The sequence below is a fragment of the Rhinolophus sinicus genome, linkage group LG01 (assembly GCF_036562045.2).
Source record: "Rhinolophus sinicus isolate RSC01 linkage group LG01, ASM3656204v1, whole genome shotgun sequence".
Lineage (NCBI taxonomy): Eukaryota > Metazoa > Chordata > Mammalia > Chiroptera > Rhinolophidae > Rhinolophus > Rhinolophus sinicus.
This window is the reverse complement of record NC_133751.1, coordinates 99,889,169-99,908,299: the sequence shown is the minus strand read 5'-3', so window position 1 is coordinate 99,908,299 and position 19,131 is coordinate 99,889,169. Positions and strand designations below refer to the sequence as shown.

At 45.4% G+C, this 19,131-nt stretch overlaps 1 protein-coding gene across 2 annotated transcripts; it reads right to left on the bottom strand.

Annotated features, from left to right (window-relative positions):
- Positions 1–8,444: 8,444 nt before the first annotated feature.
- Positions 8,445–17,604, bottom strand: LOC141573199 (spermatogenesis-associated protein 31D4-like). 2 transcript variants are annotated; one of them, XM_074340759.1, is made up of 7 exons: positions 17,503–17,604; positions 17,260–17,366; positions 14,001–14,108; positions 13,222–13,267; positions 12,593–12,653; positions 12,243–12,309; positions 8,445–11,464 (listed from the first exon to the last, which is right to left on the bottom strand). In XM_074340759.1, the coding sequence occupies exon 7, from the start codon at positions 11,411–11,413 to the stop codon at positions 9,587–9,589; it is 1,827 nt and encodes a 608-aa protein (XP_074196860.1). In that variant the 5' UTR covers positions 11,414–11,464; positions 12,243–12,309; positions 12,593–12,653; positions 13,222–13,267; positions 14,001–14,108; positions 17,260–17,366; positions 17,503–17,604; the 3' UTR covers positions 8,445–9,586. The 2 variants fall into 2 exon arrangements, with proteins under 2 accessions (XP_074196860.1, XP_074196902.1); XM_074340801.1 differs by having other exon boundaries at positions 11,404–11,464.
- Positions 17,605–19,131: the final 1,527 nt, after the last annotated feature.

Sequence of the window (19,131 nt, the reverse complement as noted above, 5' to 3'; positions counted from 1 at the left end):
AGCAAAACATAGTTGCTTTTATTGCATGTGATAATCCTGGAAGTTCTCTGCAAATAACTCTGAGCTGAAGCATTCTGGTTTCCATAACAACTTTGTGTACTTGTTTCCCAGCGGTATTTCTAATCCTGCCACAGGGTGCAGAACAATACTCACTCGCACCAGGGAGATGAATGTGTAGGCAAATTATTCTGTGGCTTTCTCATCTCTGCATAATGGAATCTGCCCAACAGCAACACAATATAGTTGGTATTTCTTTTAGTCCTTGTCTTTATGTTATTTAGAACAATTTACCATTGTTATCTCCTTCAACTTCCCGAAACTTGTTGGTGGAAAATATTTCAAACCCCACTCAATAAATGAGCAAAGATGTTAAGCACCATTACTGAAATTTATAGAGTTAGCATTTTACTTAGAACTTAATTCTAAGACTCTTCTGAAATCTCCAGTATGATACACTTGGTTTAATGCTATTATGTCTGATCATTTTTTTCATGTAAGTATGTAAATCCTGTCTTCTTCCTGAAATTCCTCCTGCTTTAGGACAGAATTCTCATCCTGCATTTCTTTTTATTTTTAGTGGCATTTAGCGCAATGAGTCACATGATAGGTGCTCCGTATATATAATCTGTTGATTGATTCTCTTCTGATTCCCAACTATAAGAAATGAAAAACATAAAAAAGGCAAAGGATTTCATTTCAAAGCTAACTCTTTTTGCATTATATTTTTCAAGTGTTGCAACATAATTATACCTTCTTGTGCTGGCAACATTTTAATAGAAAGTATGTTAACAAAGGATGTAGTTGATGCTGTTTTGGTGTCTTGCCTAGCCCCATACACCTCAGCTGCTGTGACTATTGACTGCTAAAGGCTCATAGCTACACCACCTTCTCTAAAGAATTGCCCTCAGTACATGAGAGCTGCCTTGCCAGGAAAGCTAGGCACCCCTCTCAATAACTGAATGCTAACGGGCTACAAAAGGCCCACCTTCTCATCTTAACAGGTGAAAACTCTACCAAGGATCCCTGTAGATCAGGCCATGGCTGGACTTTACCTGAGACTACATCTTTCCTAAGCACTCTCTTCTTGCCAAACCTGTTTAACTCTCTCCCTTATGAGTTTTTCTTTAAGAGCACTCTCTCATATCTGGTCTTCATTATATTGAGGTATATTCCCTGTATTTCCACTTTGCTGGTAGTTTTGATCATAAATGGATGCTGGATTTTGTCAAATGCTTTTTCAGCATCTACGAGGTGTGATCAAACAAGATTTAAAAAACTTCATTACAGTAAAAGACACATTGCCATTGTGTCTCAAAATACTCCCAGTCACTTTGAACATACTTATCCCATCGTTCTTGCCACTTTCTGAAGCAGTTCTGGAAGTCTTCTTTCGTGAGTCTTTAGTTGCGCTGTCGTAGCTGCCTTCATGTCCAGAATCAATTCAAAACGTTTACCTTCCATGGCCACTTTGATTTTGGGGAAGAGCCAGAAATCACACGGTGCCAGATCTGGTGAAAAAGGTGGATGAGGACACACAGTAATGTTTTTATTTGACAGAAATTGCAGTACCAGAAGTGATGTGTGACATGGAGCCTTTCCATTGTGATCACAAAATACTGTGAATGCTGCTGTCAAGTGCCATCCAATGGAAAGGCAGGGATTTTCAATACAGAAGTGGCATGTTAAACCTTAGAAACAGTTTGTGACAAGTTTCAACTTGTTTGGTGCAATCAGTTGGGTGTGAGCTATGACTGAGAGAAGGTGTGTTTTAAAGTGTGTCATAAATCATCCTCTATCATGACAATGTGTCCTCCATCACTTAGTGCTTCTGGTATATGGCAACTTCAGTCAAATAAAAACATGGTGTGTCCTCATCGACCTTATTCACAGGATCTGGCACCTTGCAACTTCTGGCTTTTCCCCAAAGTCAAAATGGCCATGAAAGGTAAACGTTTTGAATCCATTCAGGACATGAAGGCAGCCACGACAGTGCAACTAAAGACACTCACGAAAGAGGATTTCCAGAACTGCTTCAGAAAGTGGCAAGAATGATGTTTGAAGTGATGGGGATTATTTTGAGGGGGGATTAATAGCAATGTGTCTTATACTGTAATAAATTTTTGAAAATTTAAACATTCACTGTATTGTTTGATCACATCTCATATTGATATGATGGTGTGATTTTTATCTTTTGTTTTGTTTATGTGCTACATGATGTTAATTGATTTTTGGATATTGAACCAACCTTGAATCCCAGGAATAAATTCCACTTGATCATGGTGTATGATATTTTTAATGAATTGCTGAATTCAGTTTGCTAATTTTTTTTTTTAAGGGCACAGCTCATGGTGGCCCATGCGGATATCGAACAGGCATACTCGGTGTTATTAGCACCGTGCTCTAACCAACTGAGCTAACCAGCCATCCCAGTTTGCTAATACTTTGTTCAGAATTTTTGCATCTATGTTCATCTGGATATTGGCCTATCATTCTCTTTTCTTGTAGTGTTCTTGTCTAGTTTTGGTATCAGGGTAATGCTGGCCTCATAAAATGAGCTTGAGAGCCTTCCCTCCTCTTGAATTTTTTGGAATAGTTTGAGAAGGATAGGTGTTAATTCTTCTTTGAGTGTTTGGTAAAATTCATCTGTGAAGCTATCCAATCCAGGACTTTAGTTTGTTAGGAGTTTTTTGATTACTGACTCAATTTTCTTTGTAGTCTGTTCAGATTTTCTGTTTCTTTTTGATACAGTCTTCAAAGATTGTATGTTTCTAGGAATTTATCCATTTCTTCCAGATTTTCCAATCTGTTTTCATATTATTGTTTGTAGTATTTTCTTATAATTCTTGGTATTTCTGTAGTGTCAGTTGTCAGTTCTTCTCTTTCATTTCTGATTTTATTTATTTGGGCCCTCTCTCCTTTTTTCTTGATGAGTCTTAAAGGTTTATCTATTTTGTTTATCTTTTCAAAGAACCAGCTCTTGGTTTCATAGATTTTTAAAAAAATTTTATTGGGGAATATTGGGGAACCCAGTGTGTTTCTCCAGGGCCCATCAGCTCCAAGTAGTGGTCCTTCAATCTAGTTGTGGAAGGTGCAGCTCAGTTCCAAGTCCAGTTGCCATTTTCAATCTTCAGTTTCAGGGAGCACAGCCCACAATCCCATGCTGGAACTGAACCAGCAACTTCGTTGTTGAGAGCTCGTGCTCTAACTGACTGAGCCATCCAGCCACCCCTCCGGAAGCTCAGCAGCAGCTCATTGTCTTCAATCTAGTTGTGGAGGGCACAGCTCACTGGCCCATGTGGGAATCGAACTGGCAACCCTGTTGTTCAGAGCTCGCACTCTAACCAACTGAGCCATGTGGCTGACCCTCACTGATCTTTTTTATTTAGACTATTTTGTTTCTTTCTACTCTGATCTTTATTATTTCTATCCTTCTACTCACTTTGGGCATTCTTTTGCAGTTCTTTTTCTAATTCTTTTAAGTGTAAGGTTAGGTTGTTTATTTGAGACTTTTCTTGTTTCTTGGGGCATGCCTGTATTGCTATGAATTTCCCTCTTAGAAATGTTTTTGCTGTGTCCACAGATTTTGGGTTATGTTTTCATTTTCATTTGTCTCCAGGAATCTTTTGATATTTTTAAAAATCTCATTGTAAACTTGCTATTGTTTAATAGCCAGTTAGTTATCCCCCATGTGTTTGTCTGTTTTTCATTTTTCTTCTTGTAGTTGATTTCTAGTTTCACACCAATGTAATCAGAAAAGATGCTTGATATGATTTCAAACTTCTTATATTTATTGAGACTTATTTTGTGGTCTAACAATTGGTCTATCCTGGAAAATGTTCCATGGGCACTTGAGAAGAATGTACATTCTGCTGCTTTGGGGTGAAATACTCTAAAAATATCTATTAAATACAACCGGTGTAATGTGTCATTTAAGGCCACCGTTTCTGTATTGATTTTCTGTCTAGAGGTTCTCTCCATTGGTGTCAATGGTATTATCATCATGTTTTCTAAATTTGTGTTTTCCGTATTGGTCTGGAAACTCCCAGAGGGAGGCAATGTATTGTCCTCAGGTAGCCATGAATGACACTCACCTATAGGGATCCCATGCAGAGTGTTCTGGCAAAACTGCTTGCTCAAATGTAATTTAAGACTGGTTTTCTCTTGATTCTGGTCTACATCATTCATTGAGACATTTAATAATACATTCCCTACATAATTCCTTCAGTGACACACAGAGTTACTTTTTGCGTCTGAGGCCACCCTCAGACCCTTCAACTAGGTAGCATTCTGAGACTCTCTTGTAGGCTGGCTTCGGGGCTCTTCCTTCCCTAGGATATTCCCAAGAGTCCTCCTCATGTCCTTTCTGAGCTGAAATTTTGTTGAGATGCTCTCATGGTCCCTGGAAGGTTCCTGGGAGACTCAGCTCAGTCCTGATAGATCCTTACTATTCTGGCCCTGAAGCTCAGAGAGTTGTAAGTGAGCATGATGGCCTTTGTACTGAGATGTGTCTGTTAATTTACATTGAGGCGCCATCAGTGCTGAAGAGTCTAGATTTCTACAGGTGTGCAGGCAGCAGCGTGGGATTATCCCCTTTGGAACATGGAGCTGCAGTTTTTCCTGCAGTTCACTGGTGAGATGATAATGGCCAGGAAGCATGAACCGGGGATGGGACACAGGCCTGGGACAACCAGCTGACCAATGGAAGGTTGGGAGTTTGAGGACAAGTGGCCCTTTGAGAGCTTCAGGGCATAGGGCCTAAACCTCAAAAACTTTCCTGTTGCTTCTGCAACACATACCATTCCCAGAGTTGATATTCAGTCAACATAGTGGGAGTTCAACTGATTCAGGGTTCTATGGGATGACTCTCCACAGTCCCTAATCTGGAATGAAGAAGAGAATGGAAGGACTGTGAGTCAGGAATGAAGGTGGGCCTGGCGCTAGCCCTGAGTGACAGATTGGGATGGGGGCCTTATTTGGCGCAAAGTTTGAGGATATACATTGAGGAGGGGAAGGACATGGAAATGAGGAGCTGGTGGAGATCCTTGATGCTGCATTTTCCCTGCAGAAGCATTATAGGTTCTATTAAATAAGACACAGCAAGACTCTCGTTGGGAGCTACTTCCTAAAGCCAGGAGAGTAGCTACTAGGACTCACTCTGCAAAGAAGGAAGACCCCAGAAGAGGCTATATGTCTGCTGCACGTTTTCCCATGGACCCTTGACATAAAACAGTTGCTGGCCAAAGTGCTGTGGTATGTCTTCAATGTTCCATCCAGTTTGGGGAGCTGTGGTATCCTGTACCTCAACTGGCTGCAATGAAATTCATGCAGATGTCCGTTGGTATTCTGTCATATATGTTCTAAAAATCGTCTCTCTTCCTTGTCTTTGTTCTTTAAAATCTGAAAAGCCATTCTCTTTTTTCTTTGTCTTTCCAAGTGGGCCTGTACATTATCACCAAGAAAGAATGGCTACTGGCCTCCATGTGCTTTGAAACAGTCTCCCCAGAGAAAGGGCTCTGGGAAGGGGAGGGAAACATGTTCTCACTGAAAAGCAGAGTGTGATAATGTGGGGAGGAACATGTTCTAGGTATATACCTGCCAACAGGACAAGTCTGCAATTGACAGGTTTGAATCGTCAGTGCCTCTGACTGTTGGGACACAAGTGGACAATGCATCAGGTCTATGTGGAAATGAGTCCTGTGGGACAGGCTTCAATAAGACGGAAATCGACTTAGATTGAGTCACTGATAAGTGCGATCTGGTGGTGGTGAAATAGACAGCATTGGTGACAAACAATGCATCAGAGGGATTTGTTGTCTGTTATAAACCTGGTGAGGAGTGGATACCTTGGGAAAGGGAAGGTCAAGTGAAAAGATGGTAATCAGAGAAAAAGAGGCTTCTGGTTGGACAACAGGATCCACACTCTGAGTGCGGTGGTTGGAGGGGCAAAGACAAGGGATTGGTGTAGGGAATGGTCCACTGGGAATTTGGATTTCAATGTAGGAAAGGGTTCTGGTAGCAGAGTGTGAACTGGTGGAGAAGGTGAAAGAAAATCAGCTAAGGGGACATTGGATCAGGGAAGGGAATTGGGGGTGGCGCTGGGAAAGGCTCAGGCCGAAGGGCAGGGATTGGGTCTCTTGGTGGGACACCTGAGAAGGCAGGAGACAGAGTGAATGGTGACTCAGTCACAGGAGCTGTGGAAGCCAAAGGGGACACAGAGGGAGTTATTTGTGGAATGAATGATTTCTGGATAATTCTGGAGCTGAACTGGTCTGGGTGTGAGTAGACTTGAATGTGGAATTTAATCCAGTATTTATATGTTACTTTTAGGAAGACATTTCTGGAAAAACAGAGGTGAAATTTTGCCAAACAGGGAGAATTAAGTGGGATTGGAAGAGGTCCATTTGTAGTGGTGCTTTTTAAACGGTGGTTACCTGAGAGACTATTAATTCTAGCTGAGACAGGGAGGAAAATAAGAGCTGGGATTGACAGGGAGTAAGTGGGAAAATGAATGGAGTGGAGTTTAAGAATTTACAAGGGCCAGGTAAGCTGGAAGGATATAGGAATGCGGCCAAAGCTCGGAATGTATCCTATATTATTACAGAGAGAAGAGATGTGCCTGGTAATAAGCTCTATTGTGTGGAAGCAACTGCACTGGAATGAAAGTAAAGGACCCTAAGATGGGAAGATGTAAGATGTGGGAGGCTGAGTTATTGCTGCTCCATCCACATGGATGTCAGAGCCTCCACTGCCTTTTCACCCCTTCATGCTCCTGCCATGGGCCCCAACCCACCTTGGTCCTTCCCAGGGCCTCCACAAAATCTGCACTTTTTTCTGTTTCCCCAAACTTCACATACTGTATGGTCAATGGCATAACTTGGGACACAAAGCTTCAAGTGTAGTAGAGAGAGAGGGATGTGGAGGACAGCAGTTTTCTTTGCTTTTGTCCTTACAGGATGCACATATCTTGCTGGGAAAATGACCTTAAGTGCGCTCTGGGACACTCACGCCATTTTTGAGAACCAGTGTGTACAAGTGGAGCTGCCTTCCCTTCAGACCCTGTTGTAAGGGTGTGTACGTGTGCAGTCTTGGCTAATGAAAGCATTCCATGGAGGATCATGGCCAGCCCCCAAATATCTGTAACCCTGGATCTCACCTCTGGTTCATGAGCTACAGGTGTTCTGGGGGAAATTGATGAGGGCTCCACCAGGGCCATGAGGATCAAAGGGGACACGTCCACCCTGAGAGCCAAACGGCACTCGCTAAGGACAAGATCTTGTATATTTCCCTGAAGCATGGATGGAGGGAAGTCACCATGATCACCTTCCCCAAACACAGGGACGCCAAGCCTGACCACATCCCCACAAATATCGTTTTCCCACTCAAACAAGAGGCCCCTGCCATTTGGTCTAAGGCATCGGCATGCTGTGTGGTGCTCTGAGCAGCCTCAAGCAGGTGGAGCTTGGAGCAGACTGAGGAAGCGGGGAGCCAGGCAGGGTCTCAGTACGGGGATGATGGGGCATAAACCTTTGTTCCACCGCAAGGTCACTCTTTCCCCTCTCTCTTTCTTTTTATTCTCCCACTCACTCTAAGGCAGCTTTTCCTTACTTTCAGCTTTATTTTACCCTGGAAGCTAGGTGGCTCCCTGGTCAACATTCCTACCGCTGAGAGTTAAGTGATGCTATTGTTTGCAAAAAGAAAAAAAGAAAATGTCATCAATCTGACAGCCCAGAGAAATACCTAGGATGGAAACCACATTGCCAAGGTGACTTTCCAGGAGGGAAACTTCAGTGTCAAGTTTAAAGGATGCTTCTCCAACAGATTAACACGAGCCACGAGACAGACTTGTAAGCAGCATCAGTGCTGTTCCTGGACCCGACCCCAACCAGCCCAGGAACCACTGGACAATGTCCGCCCCAAACACACCCACTGAGGATTCACCCTCCATGGGATCCTCACCACTGACTCTCCATAGCGATGAAGCCACTGTTTCTTCTTCACTGATACTTTCTGAAAATGTAACTGTCCCTGACCTTCTTCAGATGTAGAAGACCTGTCTTCCCCACCGCCCTAAGGGATTTAAAGCATTCCAGGAGGGGGAAGTTGTGGGCTGTTATCCATGGTCACTAAGACTAAGCTAAGAGGCAGGAGACACAGCCCATCTCCTCACACTGCACCAGGGACGAAAGGGGCTTTTGGGGACATGTTGTCTGTTGTGTCCAGTGCAACATGGGCAGTGAGGGTGCGAGAAGGGGCGGTTTGGGTTAAATTTTTAAGAAAGAAACAAGCAGAGACTTAATGCAGTTAAATCTCTCCGAAGGCCAGAGGTCTCTCAGTCTCAGAGGACTGGAGTCCAGAATATGGCCGACTGGGCGTTTTTATTGAATAGGTATGCAAAAACAAGAGAAAGCAACATTGTTTCTTACACGGTCTATGAGATTCATACATCATAACAGAAAAATATTTATCTCAATCACCCTTTGTCAGTCAACAGCTGAAGCACAAGGTCCCACAATGTCTTAATTAAGGTATGTACCTTCTCAGGGTCAGAAGGGTCAAGTCTCTTATTTTGTAACAGTTCCGTTGAGCTAAGTGAAGAGAACTGACCTTTATTGTTTTTGTAACTTCTCTCACAAACGGGTGCCAGGGAAAAGGCAGAGCCGGCGACAGCTTTTCCCAGGCAGGGGGAAGGGGAGGCAAGGCCCCTTCCCATATTTTTCTAAGGCAGCTCATTGGGGGTCCCCACTCAGTTCCGTCTGGCTTAGGTTGTATCTCCCGTGAGATATCTTACCCATCTTTGGCTGCAAACCATCTTTTGGGGACCAGACAGAGAGACATAAGGTGTAAACATAAGGATGGAACAAAGACCCAGAAAGGCACAGTCTCACAGATTCTTCTTTCCTTAAGGAAAGACACGGGGGGACAGTTGGCTAGGCTGTTGTGTGACCACAGTTATCTATTTCTAGGCTAGAGCTGCAGGGGACTGGTCACCTTTCAGAAGCCAAAGGAAGCAAACGATAAGGGCTGAACTAAGTCCTTCCTTTCCCTAAGCACAAGCCCTGAGTGACCCAAAACCCATGTCCTCCACACAGCACACAATCAAAACATCACTGTTATTAGAGTGACATTTATTACGGAGAATCAACATTATCCCAAGGTAGGAATTACGTGGGGGTGGGAAAATGTTATGCCTGGAAATTTGGGAACGGGTGTGGTGGGAAAATAATATAGACACATCTCAGAAAGCTGTGCCTGCAGCAGTGGTGAGAGAGAGAGAAGCCGGAGGCTCCAGGCCAGCTCGACGCCTGCAGGTGGGGTTTGGATGGGCCGCGGTCTCCCTGTGAGGCCCGGATTGGGGGTGCTTCTGATGGAATAGCCGCTGCATAAATGCTGCAAATGTCTGGGGTTGTCTGTTCTTGTGTCTTTTTTGTTTAATAATTGGACAAGTCTTGCCCAAACAGACAGCTTCTTCCTGGATGGAACTCTTGTTTTCCCACTTTCCAGCAGGGAGCCCTGGAGTTGAGAGGAGGCCCCTGGGGGGACTCTGCCTGGGCCCCTACTTCTGCCTCCTGCTGAGCTTTCCCAAATTTCACAGGGGAGGGAAGGGGTCTTGGGGGCAGGGGATGTCTGCTGCAGGCTGACGCCCCCGTTTCTCCCGTAGGTAACTCCCAAAACCTCTCCTGACTTTCTTATTCCTGGTCGTCCCAGGCAAGGCATCTCTGCCTTGAACTGGGCCTCTGCTCTGTGCACATGATATGGGGCTCCCTGTGGCCTGGGGATTTTCTTGCTTTTTGCCTTCTCTGTCAGGTTGTAGACAAGGCAACAAGCGTTTTATTTGCTTCCTGAATGGGCTTTCAAGAGCAGACTGCCCCTTCTGTGACGTGGTCTGGGAAGATTTGCTCCCCAGCACCTCCTCTACTGCCACGTCCTGAACCTTCTTACTACGCCCCAAACATCGAGTTTGGGATGTTCCCAACCCTGGATCGCCTCCACCGAGCACTTCTGATGTGGGGCCTTGAGGACTCAGTCTCTTTTGAGCTTGTAGAACCTTCTTCCTATACCACCTGAAGACCCACCTAGGGCCCCAAGGCTCCTGCCGCTGCTCCATCCTGACTCCTCGGTCCTCCACATGGACAGGCAGCCCCTGGGAAGCTCCCACGTCCACACTGGAGACACCCTCAGTATGAGTCAGGAGGGCTTCGTCTGTCAAGCTGTCTGATGGACTCACCCCGGGACCATCTAGTTCCTCCTCAGAGCCATACATGAGAGCTTCATCTGAAGAGCTGTCTGAGTCACCCAGAACAGGATCTTCGGGGCCATTCTCTAGGCTGTTTCCCTTAGCCTTCCCCATATCTTCCTCTAGATGTTGCATTTCTGAGCCCCTCTCACAAAAGCTTCTGGGTGGGCTCAATCCTACATTTAGCATTTTCGTGCTCTGACCTTTGTAGACAGAGATGTACGATAATTCATAATTGCTGTCCAGCTCAGATATCTCTGACAAATCGCTCAGACGCCTCATGAGTGCCTGAGACTCATGGATTCTGCGGGGCAGGCCCCACTGGTGTTGGATGAGCTTCTTTCTAAGGTGACGTTCCTCATTTTTGGAAAGCTCATTGATCAGAGGAAATGCTCCAGGAAGGATGGAGATTGAAACCTGGGCCTGGGAAGGCCGGTGGTAAGCAGAGTTGGGACGGGAAGAACAAAAGTCCTCCTGAGAACTTTGGGCCACAGAGGGTAAACCCCACAGATGCTCAAGTTGGTGGCACAACAGATGCCATCCCAGGTATTGAATTATTGATGAGGTGGAATCATCTGATTCGCTGTGGAGGTGATGGAAATACTCTCCACAGATGCCAATCCGGGGTATAGGACCAGATGGTACATTTGGGATTGTGCATTGAAGATGGACTAGAAGTCGGATCTGACTGAGACGTTGGAGCTGGGATGGGGGCAGGGACTGAGGGAAGGGATGAGGCTGCACCCCAGGCAAGGATGGAAGGAAGGCATTGGAAAGTACTGGGTATAACTGGCCTGTGGGAATATTTGTGATTCTACGGAAAGTAAAAACTGATGAATAGTCACCCAAGACATGCACAGAAAAATGTAAGATCTCGCTGGGCAAAGATGGAAAAACCCAGAAAAGATGGATACGATTCTCCACCCAATGATCCTGCCAGGTCCTAGGATGTGAGGGCTGCTGATGGACATGCCGTTCCATTGCTGTGCCTTTGTTTCTCCAAAAAGGAAGGGCGACTAATGAGTCATGCTTAGCAGAAGCTAAGTGTGACACTTTGCGTGAAGAATTTAGGTGGTAGTCTGACCTATGTTGTTTGAGGAACGATCCATTTTTCTTCCCCTTTCCCTTCCACCTCAGGAAAGGACTCCTCTTTTGGACTTGTTTCTCGGATAATGCCATCAGTTGACCACACCCTATAAGGTTGGCTGCAGGATCTCCCCCAAAAGAGGCCTGTAAAGAATAGAGGGCAAGAAACTTGCTTGCAATCACATTGTGCCAAGGGGGGAGGGAATGAGTCTTTGGCATGAGCACGTCTACACCAGGAAAGGTTTGCAAGTGACAGGCGGGAATGGTCAATGCCTGTGACTGTTGGGACAGAAGTGGACAATGCACCAGGGCTATCTGGAGATGCGGTCTCTGCATCAGGCTTCCATGGGATGGATGTTCACTTAGAGTGAATCACAGTGAAATTGTAGCCTGGTGGCGGTGAGGTGCACAGCACTGGTAGTACCTGATGACAAGCCAATGAACCAGTGGGACTCCTTGTCTGGGACATATCTGGTAAGGGGTTGGTATCTTGGGGTGTGGGGGGGCGTTCAGAAAGGTGGTGTTCAGAGTCAGAGGGGCATCTGGTTGGAGAAGAGGATCAGCTCTTGGAGTGCCATGTGGTGGGGTGACAAGGGGTTGGGGTGGGGAATGGGACACTGGGAATGCAGATTCCAAGGAGCAAAAGGCTCTGGTGGAAGAGTGACTCAGTGTTGAAGGTGAAGGAAAGTCAGACAAGGGGGTTGTTGGATTAGGAGAGAGATTTGGAGGTGACGGTGGGAAAAGGCTCAGGCAGAGGGGCTGGTATTGAGTTTCCTGGCAGGACTCCTGAGAAGGCGGCGGATGGGAAGGATGACTCAATCACATCATCTGTGGAAGCCAAAGTGGACACTGAGACAGTAACATCTTTCCGGGCCTCAGGGGACTGTAGACAATTGACCTCAGTGGTTGCATTATTGCTCACCTGACAGAAGGGGTCTGGACGTAAACGCTGATGAAAGCAGGTGGTATCATGACGCCGGTGCAGGGGGCTGCAAGAGACAGGAGGTACAGAGCTACAGCCAGGACGGGAACAGAGAGGAGGCCCTAATGGCCCTGTGGGGGTGGGGCCACCTGAAAGAAGCCTGCTGCCCTTCACATGGCTCCACATCCCTGACTTCACAATACACCCAATAGCACTCACCCCGGGCCTTCATTCCCACCCCCGTTCCTATGGCTACTCCATCCCATGACTATGGAAGGCTGCACCGAGCCCCTGGAATTGCACAGAACATGCTAAAGAGGGATCACCGAAGGGGAGGAAAGACTACTCACCTTTTGTAGATAGAAATCAGCCGTGTTTTCTCCTCTCCTGTCCTCTGGTAATGTCTCCGACCTGGGAAGGCAGGAGAGTGAGTTATGTAGGTGAAGGTAGAAGCACAGGTAGTGTACAAGAGTCCCTCTATGGGAAACCATTGTGATACTAGACTGTGACGCCCCAAGAATCAGTCCATGAAGTGAAGTGGTCCCTGACAATACAAACAAGGTTCCCATGTGTCTGTTGCTTCATTTGTAAATTACTTTCACAAACATTATGTCATTTGATGCTGAAAACCACTCTGAAGCATGGAGGTCAATGGTTATATCAGAGAGGAATCTCATCATCCAGGAAGTCAAAGTACTTTCACAAGTTCAGAGGACATAAGTTCTGAGTCTCCACATCTATTGCACAATGTCCCCTGCTCAGGTCCATCACTGCTCATGCCCAGGGAGGGCAGAGCAGGGGACCAGAGAAGTGACTATGTCTCACTGCCTTCCCAGGAGCCTCTCCTCTGATGGCTCTGTTTTCAGACAGGGACTGTATCTAGCAACAAATGGCCTCAGAGGTCATGGACCAGGGACCTCATGGAAAGGACAGAAAGGGCCACCCTTGGAGAGCGCAGGTGAAAGAGGCAGAACCTTACCTTTCCGTGTCCCACCTTTCCTTCTCCTCTTGGCTCTGCCCCGGTGCTGAGAAGAAGAGAATCATTTCTGTCACCTTTCTCCATAGGAAACTTAGACTTTCATGATCCCAGAATAACATGATTCTATTTTAATTACTAGAACTCGTGTTTCTTCCTTTGATCCATTTTTATGGGTTCAAAATGTTTTCAATTTTCCCTTCTTTGAAAAACTCAAGGAAGGTTTTGTCTATGAGGTCCACACTTGGTATTCTCAGTCAGAAGTCCTCTGCTCAAGGAGGGCAGAGCATCTGAGGCCAACAGTCGCATCGCTGCTGCCTCAGTTAGGACCCTGTAACCTGGGCAGAGCTCAGGCTCCAGCCTCTGCTCAGAGGCTCTCAGAGGCTCAGCGCTGCCCTCCTGATCAGCCCAACACAGAGGAAGGCTCTGTGGAGTGATGCCTGACATGGGAATATGACTCCTGATGAAGTGTTGGGGAACGCGCTTCTCCTGCAGAGATCTCAAAGTCTCTGAATAACCCAAGCCAGGGCCAGGAGATCAATGTTTGGGGTTTGATCCTGGAATCAGTCCTCTACCATATGCACTTGGTCTGTGAGCTACCAAGGAAACAGGCCCAGCTGAACCTAAGCCCGGTCCTGCCTATTTCCCTAGAAGGATTTCTATTCTCTCAGACTCCCCACCTCAGGTGTTACTCTCAGCAAGCCCTGCTCATTTTCAAAGGTGGGAGTAGAAATAGACACAACACTAAACAAAATCTCTTGAGGCTCCTCAGGGTTCCTTACCTTTGGGATGTTTTTGGTTTCCTGGACAGGTGGTAAAGGTGGAATCTCCACCAGGTAGCACAGGAACAGAAGGAGGGAACACAACCCCCACAGACAAGTGAGGAGAACCTGTAATGAGACAGAGCAGAAGCTCACACAAATTTCAATAATGCTATTCAGAAATGCAAACACTTTCCATTGTAGGAAATCCATTATCTGAATCGCCAAGCTGCCTGAGGCAACTGAGCTGTGACAGTGCAGACTCTTGACTTTATTGCCAGGCCTGCCTCCCAGACCATTGAAGAGTCACAAAGGGTTGTGACACAACCCCTCCCCCACCCACCAGACCAGCAGATCCCTCCACCCCTGTTGGGCCTCTAGGTCCCTCTGCCCTCGGCTGCCATCCTATTTTCCAATCCATCTTTCATCATATATTTACCTTACGGAAAGGTTCTTGTTTCACCCGTAACCCAGATATGACCTGGGTCCCCCTTTACCATGTGGAGACCTTGACTTGGGGCTAACCATGTCCACTACTGTGGAAGTCTGAAATACCGCCTGGAATGTTTGCTTGTACCCAGACATTTACACTCAGGGTCACATGTATGTCCTCCAATCCATCTTTCCTATACAATGTTTTGCCGTTCGTGAACCCAGGTACATAACTTCAAGTTTTTGTATACTTAGTTCTCTGAATGTTGAAAAGCAAATTTTAGTTTATTTCAGTTAGCCTTTTCAATCAGAGGGGCTGCCTCAAATAATTAGAATGAATAATTCATTGTTCAACATTCACAAACCTGAACTCAGTAGAAAATAAATGTAAAGAATTAAACCTTCCAATGATTTTGGGGGTAAGTGTGACATTAATGAAGGTTAAACTGCCCAAACACTTTCTGGACATGCTACACACACACACACACACACACGCACACACAAACACACAAACACACACACACACACACACTTCCCCACTATCACCAGACAGGACCAGACAGGACAGGTTTAGAATGCGAGGACCTACATGGACACAGCGTTATCACTCACACACTCACAGTCCATAGGTCACATGAGGTTCACTCTTGGTGTTGCACATTTATGGGTTTAGACAAATGTATAATGACACGTGTTCCCCCTTATAATCTCAAACAGAGTAAGTTCACTGCCCAGAAAATTTTCTGTTTTATGCCTATTCATACCCACTCACCCCCACCCCAGGGCAAACACTGATGTCTTTACTGTCTCCAGAGTTTTACTTGTCTAGAATGACATCTAGTTGGAATCACACAGGGCATAGCCTTTTCAGGTTGGCTTTTTTCTCTTAGTAATATGTACTTAAGATTCCTCCATATCTTTTCATGATTAATAGCTCATTTCTTTTTAGTGCTAAATATTATTCCCTTATCAGGATGAAGCACAGTTGCTTTATCCATTCAGCCTGGACATCTTGGTTGCCTCCCAGTTTGGGCAACTATGAGTGAAGCTCTTATAAACTTTAATTAAAAAAAATAAAAACCACCTTGTGGAGATATAATTCTCATACCATACAATATACATATTAAAAGTGTACAATTCAGTGGCTTTATATATTCACGATGTTGTGTGCATCCATCACCACCATCAATTTTAGAACACGTTCCAGACTCAGTAAGAAACTCTGTTCCCTTTAGCCTTCACCCTTCAAACTTTTTATTTCACCCCACCCTAGGTGACCACTCACCTACTTTCTCTGTAGTTTGGTGAATTCTGAACATTTCATACAATGGAATCATATAATATGTGTCTGTTTGCTGGTTGTACCCCCACTGATCAGTTCATGTAATAAACGTTCTATTTGAATGCAAAGCATCATATACGTATCTTTAATATGCTTTCGGTGAATATACCTAAATAAGCATCAGTTGGTTCCTGCAGGAAAATTTCAATCTTCAGAGAGCAAAGGAAGAGTTTACCCAGACGTGGGCTGGGGTGAGATGTACCCAACTGATCCAAGATGCAAAGCAGCAGAACCAGCAACAATAGGGAGACCTCAGCATCCCTAGGCCTGAACGGGGAATGGGAGGGAGGGATCGCTCAAGTCCAGAGAGACAGAGCTGGGCTTCTCGCGGACCTGCTGGTGCCTTGGACATCAGCAGGCAGGGTGCCCAGTTGGTGCTGGGCACTGAGCAGGACAGAGACAGCTGAGACGCTCACTGGGATTGGCCAATGGCAAGTATTCAGCCCATGCATATTATATATTTCAGTTTCTAAATTCTGGCAGATGTAATTGAAATATAGAATCCTGAAATTACTTAAAACTGGCAATAAGGTAAAATTTCCCCCAAGTTTCTCAATGAAAATAGAGCTATATTCCTCAAGGCGAAAAAATTAACCTCAGGCCAATGAAATCAGCCTTAAGTATATAGAACATAGAATATCATATGATAAAAATGATTCACCCAAACAAATCTGGAAATAAAAATACTGAAAATAAAAGCTGAAGAAGCAGTGATCCTATGTCAGATCACAACTGGAGCCCCGAGCCTCAGGCTCACGTCCCCCACGCTGACCCGTCTTCATAGACCATTAAAGTACCATCTCCTCTGACATCTTTGTGAAGACAGGTCCTCGTTGCTACATTTTCTGACATTTACACTCTAAAACCATGATGAAATCATCTACAGTCTTAGCGAAACCGTATGCTTTGTCCGGAATGCTTAGCGTCTTTCAGGATCATTGCTCCCCTTTGCATCACTTCCCGTTACTCTGCCTTCTTATCTTTGTGAACTTCAAGAGGGCCACCTAGACTTTCCATATCTTTGTCTTTTCTCACTGATGAAATAGGAAGTGAGATTTATTCAACTCTTCTTTCCCCAACCCACCCTTCCAGTTGGTTCCCACATTCTAACAATGCAAGTCTCTTTCTCTTTCTACATTCAGATAATGGCAGAGTTCTGTGTTCTTCCCTGTGTTACCCCCACCCCCTCACACACACACACACACACACACCACAGACACACACAGACACATACACACATGCACACACAGAGACATATACACACAGACACACACACACAGATACACACACACCCTCTCAGGTTCCCTTCACTGTCCAAGGTAATCATCACAATGTTCAGTTTCAATGTCATCTCTGTGTCAACTCCTCAGTAATCTTGCCCCGTCCCGTGCCCCCCAGAAGCCACCCCTCCCTCCCACCAACATAACTAAACATCCCCTCTCCTCTGCTCACCTGGCACTTAGTCCCCAAGCTTTAGAACGCTCCTATCACCTGTGTTACAGTTACCTCTTTCGGTGATCATTTCCCCATCAGACTGTCAGCTCTTGGAGGCAGAAATCATGCAGTTTACTTTTGTGTCCCCAGTAGCACAGGGAGAAGGCTCATAATTTATGCTGAAAGACAGGAAACAGTCTGAACAGGTTTTCAAGGTAACTTTAAGGATTTGTAAGAAGACAAGGAACCTTTATGCCCCCCCCCTCCACTGGCAGGTCCACCTGGGCCAGGTGACAGGGGGTAGAGGGTGCACACCTGGCCTTCCCACTTGATCCAGAATCAGGCCAAGACCATCACAGCAATCCCTTTAAGGAAAACACATGAACAGCATGTAATAAACTAAAACCTCCTTTTGCCACTTAATTCTTAGCCAAGTTCTGTCTGTGAAGTTGCTTTAAAATGAGAGGTGGCTATTAATATCTTCTTGTTTATTAATAAGCAATGAGCTGTGTTTACAAAATAGGTTGTGGCTGTAACACATTTACACAGTTAGGAATAAAGCAAACTGCAACGAGATTAGCAGTGGAAGATCTGAGACTTTGTTTCCACGAGGCCCCTCCCAGTGACATCACGTCATGGCAAAGTCATGACCGTACCCTGAGGTCTATTTAGCCAAGACTAAGCGGCCAGCAGCAGCCCCGTTGATGCCACAGCAAGCTCAGGGAAGGTGCTTACACACCAGGGAGGAGAATGACGTCACTTTGCTTTTAATAGACACAGTTCCACACTGAATTTTCTTCGCAGTCAGTAAGACAGACCCCAAGTGCACAAGAGAAGCTGCTGAGGATCAGCGCTCCCTTCACGCCTGCCTGCCTGAGTCGTGTTTACTATGCACATTAGTGTTACCCCAGTACAGCAAGTTCCTGGTATTTATTGCCCTTTGTCTCTAGCGCTGCTGGGTGACTATGAAATTCACTCCTTTTCCTGCCTGAGGGTGGGACACTCCTCCTCCATCTGCAATTACCGGGACACAAACCACAACTACCTACCAGTGAGGTGGACTTTCTCTGATTTCTAAAGCAACATACTAATGTGGAAAGAATGCTTTCTTTAGGCTTAGGTCCAAATTCTGGCAATGTTACCAGGTCTGGGATTAGGGTGAGGTGAGCGAGGGCCCCAGGGATCAAAATTTAAGGCAAAACTCCCTCTCAAGTTCCCGCTGGTCCTACCCCACCCATTACAAGCTCTGTCATTTTTTCTAAATTGAGGCCAAATTCATATAATGTAAAATTAACTGTTTTGAAGTGTACAATTCAGTGGAATTTAGCACAGTCACAATGTTATATAACCACCACCCCATCTAGCCTCAAATGTTTTCATCACCCCAAAAGGAAACCACATGCTCAGGCAGAGGTCACACCCCTTTCCTTCCTCCCCACAGCTCCTGCCAACCACCAGCTGCTTTTCCATCTATCTCTATGGATACAACATGTGAGCATTTGAATAATAGTTCTAATAACTAAGTTACCTTCTGCCAAGACACTATTTGAAGAGTTTTATGTGTATTAATTCAATTAATCTTCACAAAAATCCAATGAGGTAGGCATGACTATGCCCACAAGAATGGCTTATTAGTCTCTAAATGTTACTTCTAACTGTAAAATGAACAAAATAGCAACATGGTGGGAACAGTTTGCCAAGCACATTTGTGTGAGAGGCACGGTTCTAGGCCAGGAATGGCAAACAGGATCCATCTCCAACCAAAGCAGGGGTCTGACTTCCTGTAGAACAGGGGGGAGGGATTCTCGAGATGGCTCATGGAAGCAGAGTGTGGTCATCAACTCATAATGTCTGTCATGGACAGAGCAATGGGTGACGTGCCCTAAAGAACAGGGATTTGCCTTCCCTCCTAGGCAAGTGAGAGAAAAACAGAATAGAAAAAGG

Bases quoted from the DNA above. Each gene is read 5' to 3' on its own strand.
- LOC141573199 (XM_074340759.1), bottom strand. From the start codon at position 11,413: ATGGCATTATCCGAGAAACAAGTCCAAAAGAGGAGTCCTTTCCTGAGG.